Source organism: Perca fluviatilis, chromosome 12, assembly GCF_010015445.1.
Source record: "Perca fluviatilis chromosome 12, GENO_Pfluv_1.0, whole genome shotgun sequence".
Taxonomy (NCBI): domain Eukaryota; kingdom Metazoa; phylum Chordata; class Actinopteri; order Perciformes; family Percidae; genus Perca; species Perca fluviatilis.
The window spans coordinates 28,900,496-28,914,749 of NC_053123.1; the positions used below are offsets into that span (position 1 = coordinate 28,900,496).

The window sequence follows — 14,254 nt, forward strand, 5'->3', positions numbered from 1 at the left end:
CTATACTATGACTTTTTCAACATAATATGCTATGATTTCTTTCGACATACTATACTATGACTTATTTATGACTTTATTTGACATACTATACTATGACTTTTTTCTACATACTATACAATGACTTATTTATGACCTTTTTCGACATACTATACTATGATTTTTTTATGACTTTTTTCGACATACTATACTAGGACTTTTTATGACTTTTTTCAACATACTATACTATGATTTCTTTCAACATACTATACTATGACTTTTTTGACTTTTTTCTACATACTATACTTTGACTTTTTGATGACTTTTTTCAACATACTATACTATGATTTTTTATGACTTTTTTCGACATACTATACTAGGACTTTTTATGACTTTTTTCAACATACTATACTATGATTTCTTTCAACATACTATAGTATGACTTATTTATGACTTTTTTTGTCATACTATGCTGACTTTTTTCAACATACTATACTATGACTTTTTATGACTTTTTTGACATACTATACTATGACTTTTTTTTACTTTTTTCAACATACTATACTATGACTTTTTATAACATACTATATTTTGACCAATTTATGATGTTTTTCGACATACTATACTATGACTTTTTTCAACATACTATATTTTGACCTTTTTATGACTTTTTTCGACATACATGTACTATACTATGACTATTTTGGACATACTATATTATGACCTTTTTCTACTAAATATTCTATAACTTTTTTAGACTTACTATACCACGTTTTTTTTCGTCATACTATACTATGACTTTTTTATGACTTTTTTGACATACTATACTACGATTTTCTTCAACATACTATACTATGACTTTTTTATGACTATTTTATAAATTCTTTTACAACATACTATGCTATGAATATTTTATACATTTTTTATAACATACTATAATATGACCTTTTTATGAATCTTTGTACGACATAATATACTATGACTGTTTATGTTTTTTTACAACATACTGTGCTATGACTTTTTTACGACATGTTATACTATGACTTTTTATGATCTTTACTTAATGTATAGGGGGACAGATGGAGTACTATGAAGTTTACCCAAAACATTGTGACCAAAAGGACAAGAAAAGGCTGCTGAAACACTTTAACAATGGTTCATTTATTTACAGGAAAATTATGAACAGAGATAAACCATGACTTTTTTACCACTTTTTACAGCTACAATGCTATGACTTTTTAATGACATACTATACTATGACTTTTTTCAACATACTATACTATGACTTTTTTCAACATACAACATACAACTATACTACTATGACTTATTTATGACCTTTTTCGACATACTAGACTATGAATTTTTTCGACACACTATATTATATTTTTCTACGTATTGTACTATGACTTTTTTTTGACATACTATACTATTACTTCATTTACGATTTGTTTCGACATACTATATAATATGACTTTTTTCAACATACTATACTATGACTTTTCAACATACTATACTATAACCTTTTTTACGACTTTCTTCAATGTACTGTACTATGACTTTTTTCGACATACTATACTATGACTTTTTTCAACATACTATACTATGACTTATTTATGACCTTTTATGAATCTTTGTACAACATAATATACTATGACTTTTTATGTTGTTGTTTTACAACATACTGTGCTATGACTTTTTTATGACATCCTATACTATTTTTACGACATGCTATACTATGACTTTTTATGACCTTTACTTAATGTATAGGGGGACAGATGGAGTACCATGAAGTTTACCCAAAACATTGTGACCAAAAGGACAAGAAAAGGCTGCTGAAACACTTTAACAATGGTTCATTTATTTACAGGAAAATGATGAACAGAGATAAACCATGGCTTTTTTACCACTTTTTATGGCTACAATACTATGACTTTTTAATGACATACTATACTGTGACTTTTCATGAAATGTTTTGAGCATAAAAAAAGTCATATTGTAGTATGTCATAAAAAATCGTCCTTTTTTCAGGCAAGTACTAATGTAACTCAGCGTGAATTCTGTCAGGGAGACTTCATTAACGTTAACACTCTTCTCATAAACTGATCAGCTGGTTTGAGGGAATTAGGTTCATGTAAACCAATCCGAATCGGGCACGTATCTTCAAGCCAATCACAGCATGACAACCATGTTTTAAATCTGTTCTCTCCCCTGCTTCTGTCAGTTGTCTTTTCAGACGAGAGTGCGACCCGCCTCCTCCCCTTCCACTCCAGGCATCTTCGACCATGGTGTTCTCGGTCTTCTTCCGGCTGACGGCTCCCTGTTGGCTTTTTTCGTCGCCACCACCAGTGTCTAGACTGGGGGATATGTTTGGGGTTTTCTAAACCTCAAAAATATATATATACACCTTTGTTACGATGGAGTCTAATCTTCAAAGTTTATGTACCTTCTTACTTTGCACTTGTAACTTACAAATAAATGTTTGCATATCTGCAACGAAGTCTCTCCTGATTGAAATTAACTTGTTAGTGAAGTACTGTATTTAGACTCTTTGTCCTTACGTTCGGTTCCTGATTCCCTATTGCATACAAACATTTGATAAATCCCTGAAAAAAAATTGAGACTAAATAAAAGGAAAGCCAAGAATAACATCTGCAATATGACAGCTATCAGATCATCAATGCCAGAGACAGTAATCCAATTTTTACTAATCTTTCATGGGAGCTGAATCACTGCAGCCGCAGCAGCGATACATTAAGTGAATAATGGATGCATTCTAGATTCATGAAATAAAACTATTGAAAATAGGGAAATATTACAATGAAAAATACAGTTAATGTATTTTAACAAAAGAGAAACACTATGAATAAGGATTGCTGAAATGAAACATAATGTAAACCTAAATGTAAACACCGGAACAATACACATGCACATATCAATTATATAAGAGGGAATGCTGAAATATGTAATTACAATAAATAATAATACATCTTAGAGGATCTGTACAGAGGACAGGCCAACCTTTATTTAACATGGGTAGATTTTCAGGACCCTGATCACACTCACTAAGTTACCCACATTTACACCCAGAAGCTTTCCAGTATAACCACAGTCTGAGCTGCTGGCCGCTGGAGCAGTTGGGGTTAAGGGTCTTGCTCGAGGGCACGTCAGCCTGTGTTGAATGGAGTTGGGGGTCAGTGTCTGGGGTCCTCCTGGTCCAATCAGGAGGCAGCATGAAAACAGAAAGAGGAATCAGTTATCAGGATAAAGAGAATAACGCCATTGTCATTTGTAACATCTGTCTCTTATTCTGACACCTTGACCCTGTCCACTCCAGCTCCACGTGTACATACGTGTGATTGGTTAACCACATAAGGGGCTACTCAAACCTCATATTTATATAACTTTACTACTGTTTCTGTGGCGATGCCATGCTGGCGTTTTTATTTCTCTCCAGCAGTAGTTACCAGTACGTTGATCCATTGAGAGTCAGAGTAGATGTACAGAGCTTTTCTGTCCGTCCGCAGCACCATCACGTTCTCCCCCCGCAGCCTCCTCATCTGTTTCTCTCCGTCCGCAACAAAGATCTGGAGAGATAAACATATGACAACATTTTTAAGGGGCCAGCCAGCATTGGTACGTGCGTGCGTGCTACAGTCCCTAGGTCTTATTCTGTTCTTGTGGACCTACTTAGGCAAAAATATGAACTTAAAACACATTAAAATACATATTGTTTATAACTATATACACACACACAGAGTAAAGATTACCCAAAAATAAGTGTAAAACTAGTGGTAATAGAATATGTGTGTGTGTGACACTGACCGTCTGGACTCTGTCCAACAATCGTTCTGGGGTTCGAACCTGTGAACAGTTGCATTTGGCTGAAGGGCCTCGGTTTCCTGTGTCTCCCTGCAGGCCTGTTAGGACGTACACTACAGCACAAGGTACCATTACCCATAGATATAAAAGAAGATGTCATTACACTCTCAGTATGACAACATATTCATGCTACATGATGACGTTGATGATGGTCGAAATCAATTACCGCTGCCCAGCTCTGATCTCCATGTACTAGTCTCCCATATTGATACTAATTTAATAATAATTAAAGGGATAGTTCTGATCTTTTGAAGTGTGGTTGTATGTAGCTACTTCTCCATAGTCAGTGTGTTAGCTACAGTAGATGGTGGTCGGCACGCCCCCAGTTAGGAGAAGAAGACTGGAGTACCGACACGGAAGCTAAGCAATGTCCTGCTGTGTTCGAGGGCAGCAGCTAAACGCATTTAAGACACCTAAAAAAATCTGTATCAGTTTTCAAGTGTACGCTAAATTTAGAATATTTTCACCACTTTACCTGGCTGTCAGACAGCCTTTACGACGGGGAACTGAATCCGTTATCTCTGCTCTCTTCAAAGCCACCAGACTCTACGAACTAGCACATGAAAGGTATAGTAAGGGATGTTAATCCAATACACAGTGAATGTCTTCTCACGGTCACCTAGCTCTCTATTTACTGTGTGCGCTGAAAAACAAATCCAGTGTTAATACACAGCTGTGTATTAACTAAAGCCAATCTTTGTGCAGAATCACTTACTGCACCTTTAAAACGCCAAGGTCCCAGAATAACACTAACTAGCTAACTGATGGAGGCAGCGGTAGAGCAGCAACTCCCGTCTCATGGAGCACTAAGCACTGGACGGAACCACGGGAAGGAACTTGTTTTGGTGGAACATGTGTACGTTCAAAAGTAGTTTTAGTATGGAACAGAAAACTCAGATTGGACAGATAGTCTAGCTAGCTGTCTGGATTTCCCCTGCAGAGATCTGAGGAGCAGTTAACCATAGTCCTCAGAAATCCATTGGAGTTTAGAACGCAAACACAAAAAGGGGAAGGTAACGGATATCTAAAACCTATACCTAAAAGAGTGAACTCCGGGGGAACTTCCGTCGGCCACCGAGCAATCCTGGAAGTGGAACGTCGAGAATATAGACTAGTTCATCTGTAACCTGCTGTCACGCACCTTGTCCAGGTAGACCAGGCTCTCCAGTCCGACCAGACAGTCCTGCAGGACCAGGACGACCGGGCTTTCCTGGAGTTCCACGAGATCCCTTCAACGCCTGCACACAGGGATTTATTTTTATTCATTGAATCGTTGATTGATCAAACAATTAGCTGGTTAGCAAGTAGACACGTAAACCAGTTACATGGAGGTAAACAACGTCTAGAAATCTAGAAATATTACTCATAATCAAACTGCAGTAATACTGATGACAGACTGGCAGGGTAATTGTGATTTGATTCATTGCGAGTTTCCTGCTAGAAACCATTGTGTCATGTCAGCCTTCCACATGAATATATGGTATTAGAGCTGCAAAGATGAATCAATAAATCAATTAATTGTCAACTATTAAATTAATCCCCAACTATTTTGATGATCGATTAATCAGTTAATAATTCTCTGATTCTAGCTTCTATAAATGTGAATTTTTTCTAGTTTCTTCTCTCCTCTGTGACAGTAAACTGAACATCTTTGAGTTGTGGACAAAACGAGACATTTGAGGACGTCCTCTTGGGCTTTGGGAAAACACTGATCCACATTTTTCCCCATTTTCTGATATTTTATAGACCAAACAACTAATTGAAAAACTAATCAACAGATTAATTGACAATGAAAATAATCATTAGTTTCAGCGCTACAGCCTATACACTAGGGCGTCATTTCCACTGGGGACAGAGGGGACATGTCCCCTCCCCAACACTTTTCAAAATCATCTCCTCTCCTCGTGTGTGTGTGTGTGTGTGTGTGTGTGTGTGTGTGTGTGTGTGTGTGTGTGTGTGTGTGTGTGTGTGTGTGTGTGTCCACACACTTTCAAATTAGTTTGATATTATTTTATTTAAAAGTCTCAGTGGTTGGCCACTATTTTAAGCAATAAAGAAAGTAAGAGATATTTTTCTTATACATAGTTTAGTACTATTCTTTCTGGCATGATTTCATTATGGTCAACTAAATTATTTCCTGGATTCTGTATCACCATAGTTCCTATAAATGTATGTAGAAATGCAGGAACTGGGATTCAAATCGAAAACATTTTTCTGGCAGACATGTATCTATTCCTCTGCATCCACTGTAAGACACACAGCACACACAGAAGAAATAATAAATAGGATAGAATACTTATTATTTCTTGTATATTCTGTGTGTGTGCTGTGTGTCTTATATTTTGCTGTTGTAGCGCTGAAATGTCCCAATTTGGGATCAGTAAAGTCAATCTAATCTAATATACCTACCAGGCCTCCTCTGCCTCCAGGCTCTCCTCTGGGTCCTTGCTCACCCATCTGGCCTGCATCTCCCCACTGGCCTGGGTCGCCCTGGAACAGCACAGCACGGAACAGGATGCCTTCACAGCTTCACTCCCATTCAGAATGGTTTCAACTCACTTTTATTTCGGACTTTGTGTTTATTACGTCTTCTACCTTCTCTCCTGGCGCTGCAGCGATGCCGCGCTCACCCTGAAGGGACACACGGGTCGATTGGTACAAACCGTTTCATTCATTCGTATAATGACGTCGCATTTCGCGAAAGAAACGTTTTTTTCCTCACCCTCTCTCCTCCGGGTCCTCTGTTTCCTCTCACACCTTTATCACCCTGATGGAGGGATAGAAATAAATAAAGAAGATGAGAAATAAGTGGGGATCACACAGTAAGTGTTGCTCTGAAGAAAAGCCAGTGGTGTTCAAAGGCAATATAAAACCAAAAAGAAGACGTAACTGTCACTTACCCTGGATCCTTTACGTCCCTTAGTGCCCTGTGAATACACACCAGTGTTATTCATTTCAATTTTAATTTAGCTTTAGTGTGGGCAGCAGAGGGCCACGGGTCTGGTGGATAACGCTATAAAAAAATGTCTGTGTCTGCTTTCAAAGACACTAAAACAACAGTGAATACTGAACTAGTCTCACATTGCCAGAACTAGTCTCGCATTGCCAGACCTTCCTCCACAGCGCTGCAAAGGAAGGTATGGCAAGTCCACACAGCATTCCAGGATGGGAGTAAAACGTGCTCTGGTTTATTGGCATTTCTTTAAACCAATCACAATCGTCTTGGGCGGTGCTAAGCGCCAGACTGTGCCTCTGCAAAACAGCCTCAGGAAGGAACTTGTTTTGGTGGAAAGTGTGTACGTTTAAAAGTTGTTTTAGTCGTGCGACAGAAAACTCAGATTGGACAGATAGTCTAGTCTAGTCTGGATTTACCCTGCAGAGATCTGAGGAGTTTAAAATTCCAACACAAAGAAAGCGCAAGGTACCGGATATCCGGACGAAAAGACTGAAATCCGACAGAATTGCCGGTAGCAACATAGAAATCCCAGAAGTTGAACGTCGTGGAAATAGACTACTGCTGAAACATGTTAAAGCATGCACATGTTAAAGTCCCTCACTCTTGGGACTTCTAAACTTGTGACTCTGAAATACTTTTTATATTATACTGTTATTTTCACTTGCTATATTTATGTTTATTGCATCTTATCTATTTAACCAATGCTTGGAATGATGGAATAAATGTCTTGGCACTCTCCCCTTGTTGCTGATCTAGTTACCCGTGTTATTTTTTCAGAGCAGGGTGGAACAAATCTGTTCAGAGGAGGAGCAGAAGCATTATGAATTATTAAAAAAAATTATGCAAACATTTGAGTGACATATAACCTTTTCAAAATTTAGCATGTCATATTTATTGAAAATATGACAGTGATGGTAGTGACGTGGCTATTTGTCATGGATCGTTAGAACACTTTTATACAATGATTCAAGTGGCCTTAGGGCTGTTTTACATGCCTGAGACCAACGTGAAATACAATATAAAAAATGTGGACTAATCATTGCGTATAGGTATGTACTTGATGCCTCAACAGTAAGGGAATTTCTTATGTTTCTGTAGTTTGACAGATTAAATTTCAGTGTTTTGCCCAGCTTTTTGAGATGTTTTTTTTAAAGCTGAGAGTTGGATCAAGGTTGACACCCAGATATTTGAATTGGTCCACTTTTCAAATATCTAATAACTTTTTTGGCACTTTTTGTGTGTGCTAATAAGTAAATATTGTAAGAGAGATATGAAAGAAAAGATTTGGTCCTACTGTAATCTATTAACAGTGCTTCCCCTTTAAAACATGACCCCCTTTTGCTGTTAAAGCCAGGGTACAACCGCATCCCCTTCCCAACTGCTGTCCCACTGTAAAAAGTCAATTCCCCAAATTCGCTGCACAGTTGAATGTAAGCAGGCACGTTTGCCATTCATAAGAACCGGTGGTGCATTCAGGTTGTTATGTCACACACTTCTTACAGCAGATGAGGTGGTAAATATTACCGGTACACTTCTGGATGTTCTTTTGTATGATTTAAAAACATGATGGACAAATTGCAATCAATGTATCAGGTCAATGGTAAATATGTCCATATAACTTTAATTCCTCTGTCATAATGTGTGTAAATAACTTAGCTTATACTGTATGTGGTGATGACTTACGTGTTTGTTAGTTGCCTGGCTTTCATCATGGGCATGTCGCATGTTTCGCAAGTTCATGAAATATATATTAAACCAGGTGGTATATGATGTGGAAACATGGTCATTTTCCTAATGTATGAGTCAACAGGAGCTGAATGAAAAAAGCTCAAATGTACCTGTATGATCCCGGGAGTTCCTATGTCTCCATACAGGCCCCTCCAGCCTCTGTCACCCTTCTCTCCCTGTGGAAACATCAAAACATCATGGCACAGCGTTCAAAGCGTTGCTGTGTCAGAACCCTTCAGTTAAGTAAATGAATGTAAATACACATTGTTTTGCCTCATCTAAAGTTCACAAAAGTAATCCCAATGGTGGTGAGAGATAACTCAGACATGTTGAATTGAGACTTGGTGACTTGGATGTGTATTCATAAGTCTAAATGTTAGCTGTAAAATATAAAATAATATAATGTAACGTTGTCACGTTTCTGTCTAACTATCAAGTATGCTATGCAGCGGCAGCAGCGCAAACTGTGAATAATGATTGGACGACTCAAAAAAAACTCCCCGGTATGTGATCGTCGTGATTGGACGACTGGCTGTCAGTTGCTGTGGCAACACGTAACATCAAAAACCCCTGATGAAGCCTCATTAGTAGGACCAGACCGCCACAATGGCTGCATCTGGGCCACGACTAATCCCTTTTGGATTTAAAAATTGCACGCAAGATGGAAAAAAAGCGACTCGATTTGGGACTTGACTTGGCTTAACTAAGGACTCGACTCGACTTGACATACTGTAACAAAAAAAATAACTCGATGCCTTGAGACTTACCAGGGACTTGAGCAAAGATGACTTGGTCACAACACTGTTTATTACTAAGATTTGATTTGGCACGGACGGATAATTTGTGACTTTTAAAAATGTATTGCACCTGATGGTTCAAATTGTGATGATGTAAATAGAGGAGAGATTTTCCTCATAGCTCCACATGTGTTTTGTGTTTGTTTTCTGTAATGGAAAAAAAAAAAAAGTCTTTGTGAGCCAGAGACTGAATATGAACAGCATTCCTGGCAGTCATGGTGCAGTTTTCTGTGATTTTAGCTTAATTTGCAGTTCTGAACATGCGTTAATATCCTGACTTTTTTCCAATGACAGAGGTAAAATAAAAAATCTAAAATGATATCCAAGCTGCCTGTAAAACACTTAAAACTGCTAATAAACGACTCATTTGGTAAGCCTTCAACAGTGATTTCTCTCAACACATGAATAAGGACTGCTGATTTGGGGACTGGGTAGTTTTCAGGTTCTTTGTTCAGTTACAGTTCTCTGCTCTGCAGTTTGCACGACTTTCTGGAAATGTGTGTCTTGATACGAGACAAAATAAGGTAAATACACAGATGAAACACATCGCCGCAGTGGCAGGAAAGAGTTAAAGGTGCTGTAGGTAGGATTGTGGAGATCCAGGACTTAGCCAAAGAATTTGAACATTGACAACTTCTCCATCCCTCCCCTCCTTTCTGCTAAAGCCCAAAATGGTCTCCTAAGCACCTCCCCCCACGAGGGAGAATGGGAGGGAGCTGTGGATTTTTGCAAATCGCACTACAGGCTGTAGGTGGTGCCAGAGGAGCCGGATTATTTTTTAAATTACCTGCTTTATGTAGATCTACTGAAACATAGGGTCAGTTTCAGCAAATATGACAGAAAGTTAGATATATAAGTCTTACCTACTGCACCTTTAACATCACATAGGTTGTCTTTTAGATGTGAGAACGCTGTTGTCATGTCAGCGTTTGATAGCTGGTGGTAAGATAGACATGAATGGTGTTTCTGTGACCTTTTGACCGGGCTGTCCCATGGCTCCTTGTGTTCCAGGTTCTGCATCTGGACCCGGTACACCAGGTTGGCCCTAAAATACACTCAGCAGTTTGACACAGCATGACTTTTCAATTTGTTGTAGAGAAGAGCTCCATGCTTACACAGTTGCACATGCAGTAAGCTGATAGACTGTACCTTGGGTCCTCTGGGTCCTCTGGAGCCCTTTAGACACAAACAACATTAAAGTCTGCTGCGTAGTGCTCATAAAAAAACAAAACACGGTCATTACATAGAAACGGTTACAGCAAAGGAGTATGGAAAAACGGGAGACTACTACCTTACATTATGCACCGATTAATTTAAACGACACATTTCTTGTTTAATGGTGCCAAACAGAAGCAGAATTGGTCTGTCATACCTTTTCCCCTTTCGCTCCTGTGATGTGTTCTGTTATATCGACCTGAAGAGTCAAAGGCAAATCAGCAGGGTTTAGTTTGAAGTCAGGCATTTAGGATAGGATTGTTAACACATTTTTAAATGTAAAGCCCCCCCCCCAACACGTGTAGGATGTGTAACAATCAGACACTGTGGGAAGGTAAATGGCAGTGAAGGCTGCTGAATTAAACACACAGGGGCTTAAAGTGAGCTGAACTTAAATGCACTCTTGTTACAGCCATTTGTGTGTGTGTGTGTGTGTGTGTGTGTGTGTGTGTGTGTGTGTGTGTGTGTGTGTGTGTGTGTGTGTGTGTGTGTGTGTGTGTGTGTGTGTGTGTGTGTGTGTGTGTGTCATCACCAGCAGCCCTGCTCTCCGTTTGACTGTAGGAAACACAGGTGGTGGAGGTGGAGGAGGGATGAAGACTTCACATTTTGGAGCTGAACACCCGCTGTCTCTGCTAGATAGAAACCCTACAGGCGGACGGACAGACAGACAGACAGACAGACAGACAGACAGACAGACGGAGAGAGAGTGAGAGAGACAGACGGACAGACAGACAGACAGATGGACAGAGAGAGAGACAGAAGGACAGACAGACAGACATAATAAATGTTTTGAAACTCTGGCCCAGGCCCATTGATAACCCTTTAAATGTTTACATAGGTCATGTTAAATTCAGTAATTTTGAGTATTCCCCCCCCCCCTAATCATTCAGCCTCCTTTTTCTATCCTATTTTGTATATATTTTTTTGTGTTTCGGTAGTTATTGTTTATTCTTATTAATTTTCATTACGTTTGTTTGTTTATTTATGCACCAAATACCAAGGTCAATTCCACACAAGTGCAACTTACTGTGGCAATAAACGCTTTTCTGATTCTGATTTCACACCCCCCACCCGTGCACAGGGCCCCATCTGGTTCACAATCACAATGTATAACTCTTTATGTGAACTCTGCTCCAAAGACAGCTATCCTTTTCTTCAGAGGGCTACAGCTCCACTCGAATAACAACCACTAGACACATCCAGTTAGCAACTAAGAAAAATTAGAAAGCAAGAAGAGAAAAACCAGCGTTATTCTGTAACTGCTGTCTCCCTAAATTCCCTGTGTGAGCAGACGATATATGTACAGAATACATTGGTGAGGTCTTTTTGCCACGCTGTTATGAGAAACTATGGGCCACCATTACTGCAACCCCGTCGTGGAAACATTTTTTACACAATCCCCCCCGCAATACATCTCAGCTGCTTCTGGCTCGGGGGGGGGGGCGGGGGGGCTGTTAGGGTCTGATCTCAACGTCCGGTTGCCTCTGCCGATCACGTGTGTACTCACTGGTTGTGACGGAGGCAACCGCCGGCTGGAGGCCGCCGAGCAAGGCAGTCCATCCCAAAACCAGCTGAGTCAGCATGTCCTCTCTTCACCTGCAACAGCGACCAAATGGGACGAATCGAAACGAGTTGAACGTAGTGATGAAAAATAGGAACTTTGGTTACACTTTACTTGAAGGTGTCTACATAAGCGTGACAGGACACTGTCATGAACGTGTCATAAACATTATAAACAGGTCATGAACGTTTATGACATAACGCTTCTGTCAGTAAGTGTCATTCGGTTTTTGTCATGACAAGTTAGGGTTAGGGCTAGGTTTGGGTTAAAACGCAGCGCCCAGGATGGGTGCTATGAGGGGCACGGGCACCAGGGGACAAGGGTTAGGGTTAGGGTTAGGGTTAGGGTTCATGTGTTCATGACAGTGTCATGACACTCTTATGTAGATACCTTCAAGTAAAGTGCTACCAGAACTTCTTTAATGTGTTGACTCAGGTTCCCTTTTTCTAATATCATATTTTGTTAAAACGATCTAAGATCTGATCTGAGGCCTCGTTAATAAACCATCGTTACACATTACGTTTTTGCTGTCCCGAATGTGCATGCATTTATAACCACTCCTGACAATACACACACACACACACACACACACACACACACACACACACACACACACACACACACACACACACACACACACACACACATACAAACTAACCCTGTTGTGGTAGAGAAGCAGCAGGTGGATGTAGATCAGCTGGGATTAATGCATGTTTGATATATGATGACTTTTATGTAATGGAAAGTTCCTTCAGACAGATTTGGAACTTGTTCCATTCACGCTTTGATAAATAGGACCCCTGACACCTTCATCTTTCATTCTTCTGTCTTTCAGAGCGGTGTAAATCCTTCCTGCAGTGAACATGTTTACCTGCACTGCAAAACACAGATTACAAGTCTCCTATTCAAGCTTTAAATCTCTTGTTCTTGTAACAAGTAGGCTAAAATACTGTAGAGGACAAAATCTCACTAACTTCAGATGCAATTCCACTTGTTTACAGTTTGCATATTTCAGAAAACGTATTTTTATGCAGAAATAACACAGATCACTCTGTTATCTAAAAGGTACTGGTAGATTTTTTTTTTTTTTTTAAAGTCTTCACCCAAACTGATTTACATTGAATTTACAATTAGTGTTAATAGCCAAATACGGCTAAAAAATTTACAAAATCAGCCTATACAACAGATACAACTCAACAGCATACTAATTAAAGATGTGATATGTTTGGAAAACTGCTAACCCACTCAAAAGGATGATGGTGCATCTCGAGATATTTATCGCACACAATGAATGCAGCTGTGTTATCAGGATTACTAACTGATGCTTCTCATAGTTCAGATATCAGAGGAGGTTAAAATGGCTCGCTGTGTTCACACGCCTTGTGATGTGCGTTGTGTGTCTTACCTCGGTGATGCCTCCTCTTCCCAGCGCTGTGCGGCAGCTCTCGTCCTGCAGCAGTGATGTCTGCTGGGGCTGCTTCTCGCCCCTGGTCAGCGTCCAGCAGATCTGGAGCCCAATCTGCTAGGCTTGCACGCTGAGTTTCGACTTTCTCTCAATAAACTGTGGAAATGCAACGCAGCCCCTGGCAGCGCTCGGCAGAAATAATCAGATAATTACTAACGCACCGAGCCAAAGAGAAGCCTGCTCCTCAGGCCTGCACTGGAGAGGATGGAGCCGTAAAAGGAGTCAGTGGCACCTTCTGTCAGATTGTATTATATTATCATTAGTTCTTTCCTTTTACATTCTAGGCTTTTAGCCAAGTTCCTCACGGCGATCTCACAGTTTAATGTAATTCTATAAAACTTACTGATGATCTGATTCAGAGAGACCTTACAGTGAGGTCAACAGGAGAGAAATACATTGTATATACATGTGAATACATGCTGTACTAAAAACACAAAAATAAAATTAAAAGAAATATATATATAGTATATTTCTTGAAGCTGCACTTTCATATGGCTCTTTGTAGTTTTGCTTATTTAAAGCTAACCTTCAGGGTTGAAAGCACTTGGATTTCGCTTTGGATAAAAGCGTCAGCTAAATGACATGTAATGTAATTTCAAAATACTGAACAGTAACAGAGTTATATAATTGAAACAATGTATTGTACTGTAAATTACTGAGTGTTGTGTCACTGCACA

At 39.4% G+C, this 14,254-nt stretch overlaps 1 protein-coding gene across 1 annotated transcript; it reads right to left on the reverse strand.

Moving 5' to 3' along the window:
• Window positions 1-1,817: 1,817 nt before the first annotated feature.
• LOC120569760 (acetylcholinesterase collagenic tail peptide-like) lies at window positions 1,818-13,653 on the reverse strand. The gene is made up of 14 exons (XM_039817807.1): window positions 13,518-13,653; window positions 11,084-11,196; window positions 10,709-10,750; window positions 10,486-10,512; window positions 10,310-10,381; window positions 8,650-8,715; window positions 6,756-6,782; window positions 6,578-6,622; window positions 6,451-6,486; window positions 6,265-6,345; window positions 4,997-5,093; window positions 3,799-3,908; window positions 3,441-3,560; window positions 1,818-3,185 (listed from the first exon to the last, which is right to left on the reverse strand). The coding sequence occupies exons 5-14, from the start codon at window positions 10,328-10,330 to the stop codon at window positions 3,168-3,170; spliced, it is 621 nt and encodes a 206-aa protein (XP_039673741.1). The 5' UTR covers window positions 10,331-10,381; window positions 10,486-10,512; window positions 10,709-10,750; window positions 11,084-11,196; window positions 13,518-13,653; the 3' UTR covers window positions 1,818-3,167.
• Between the last annotated feature and the right edge of the window lie 601 nt (window positions 13,654-14,254).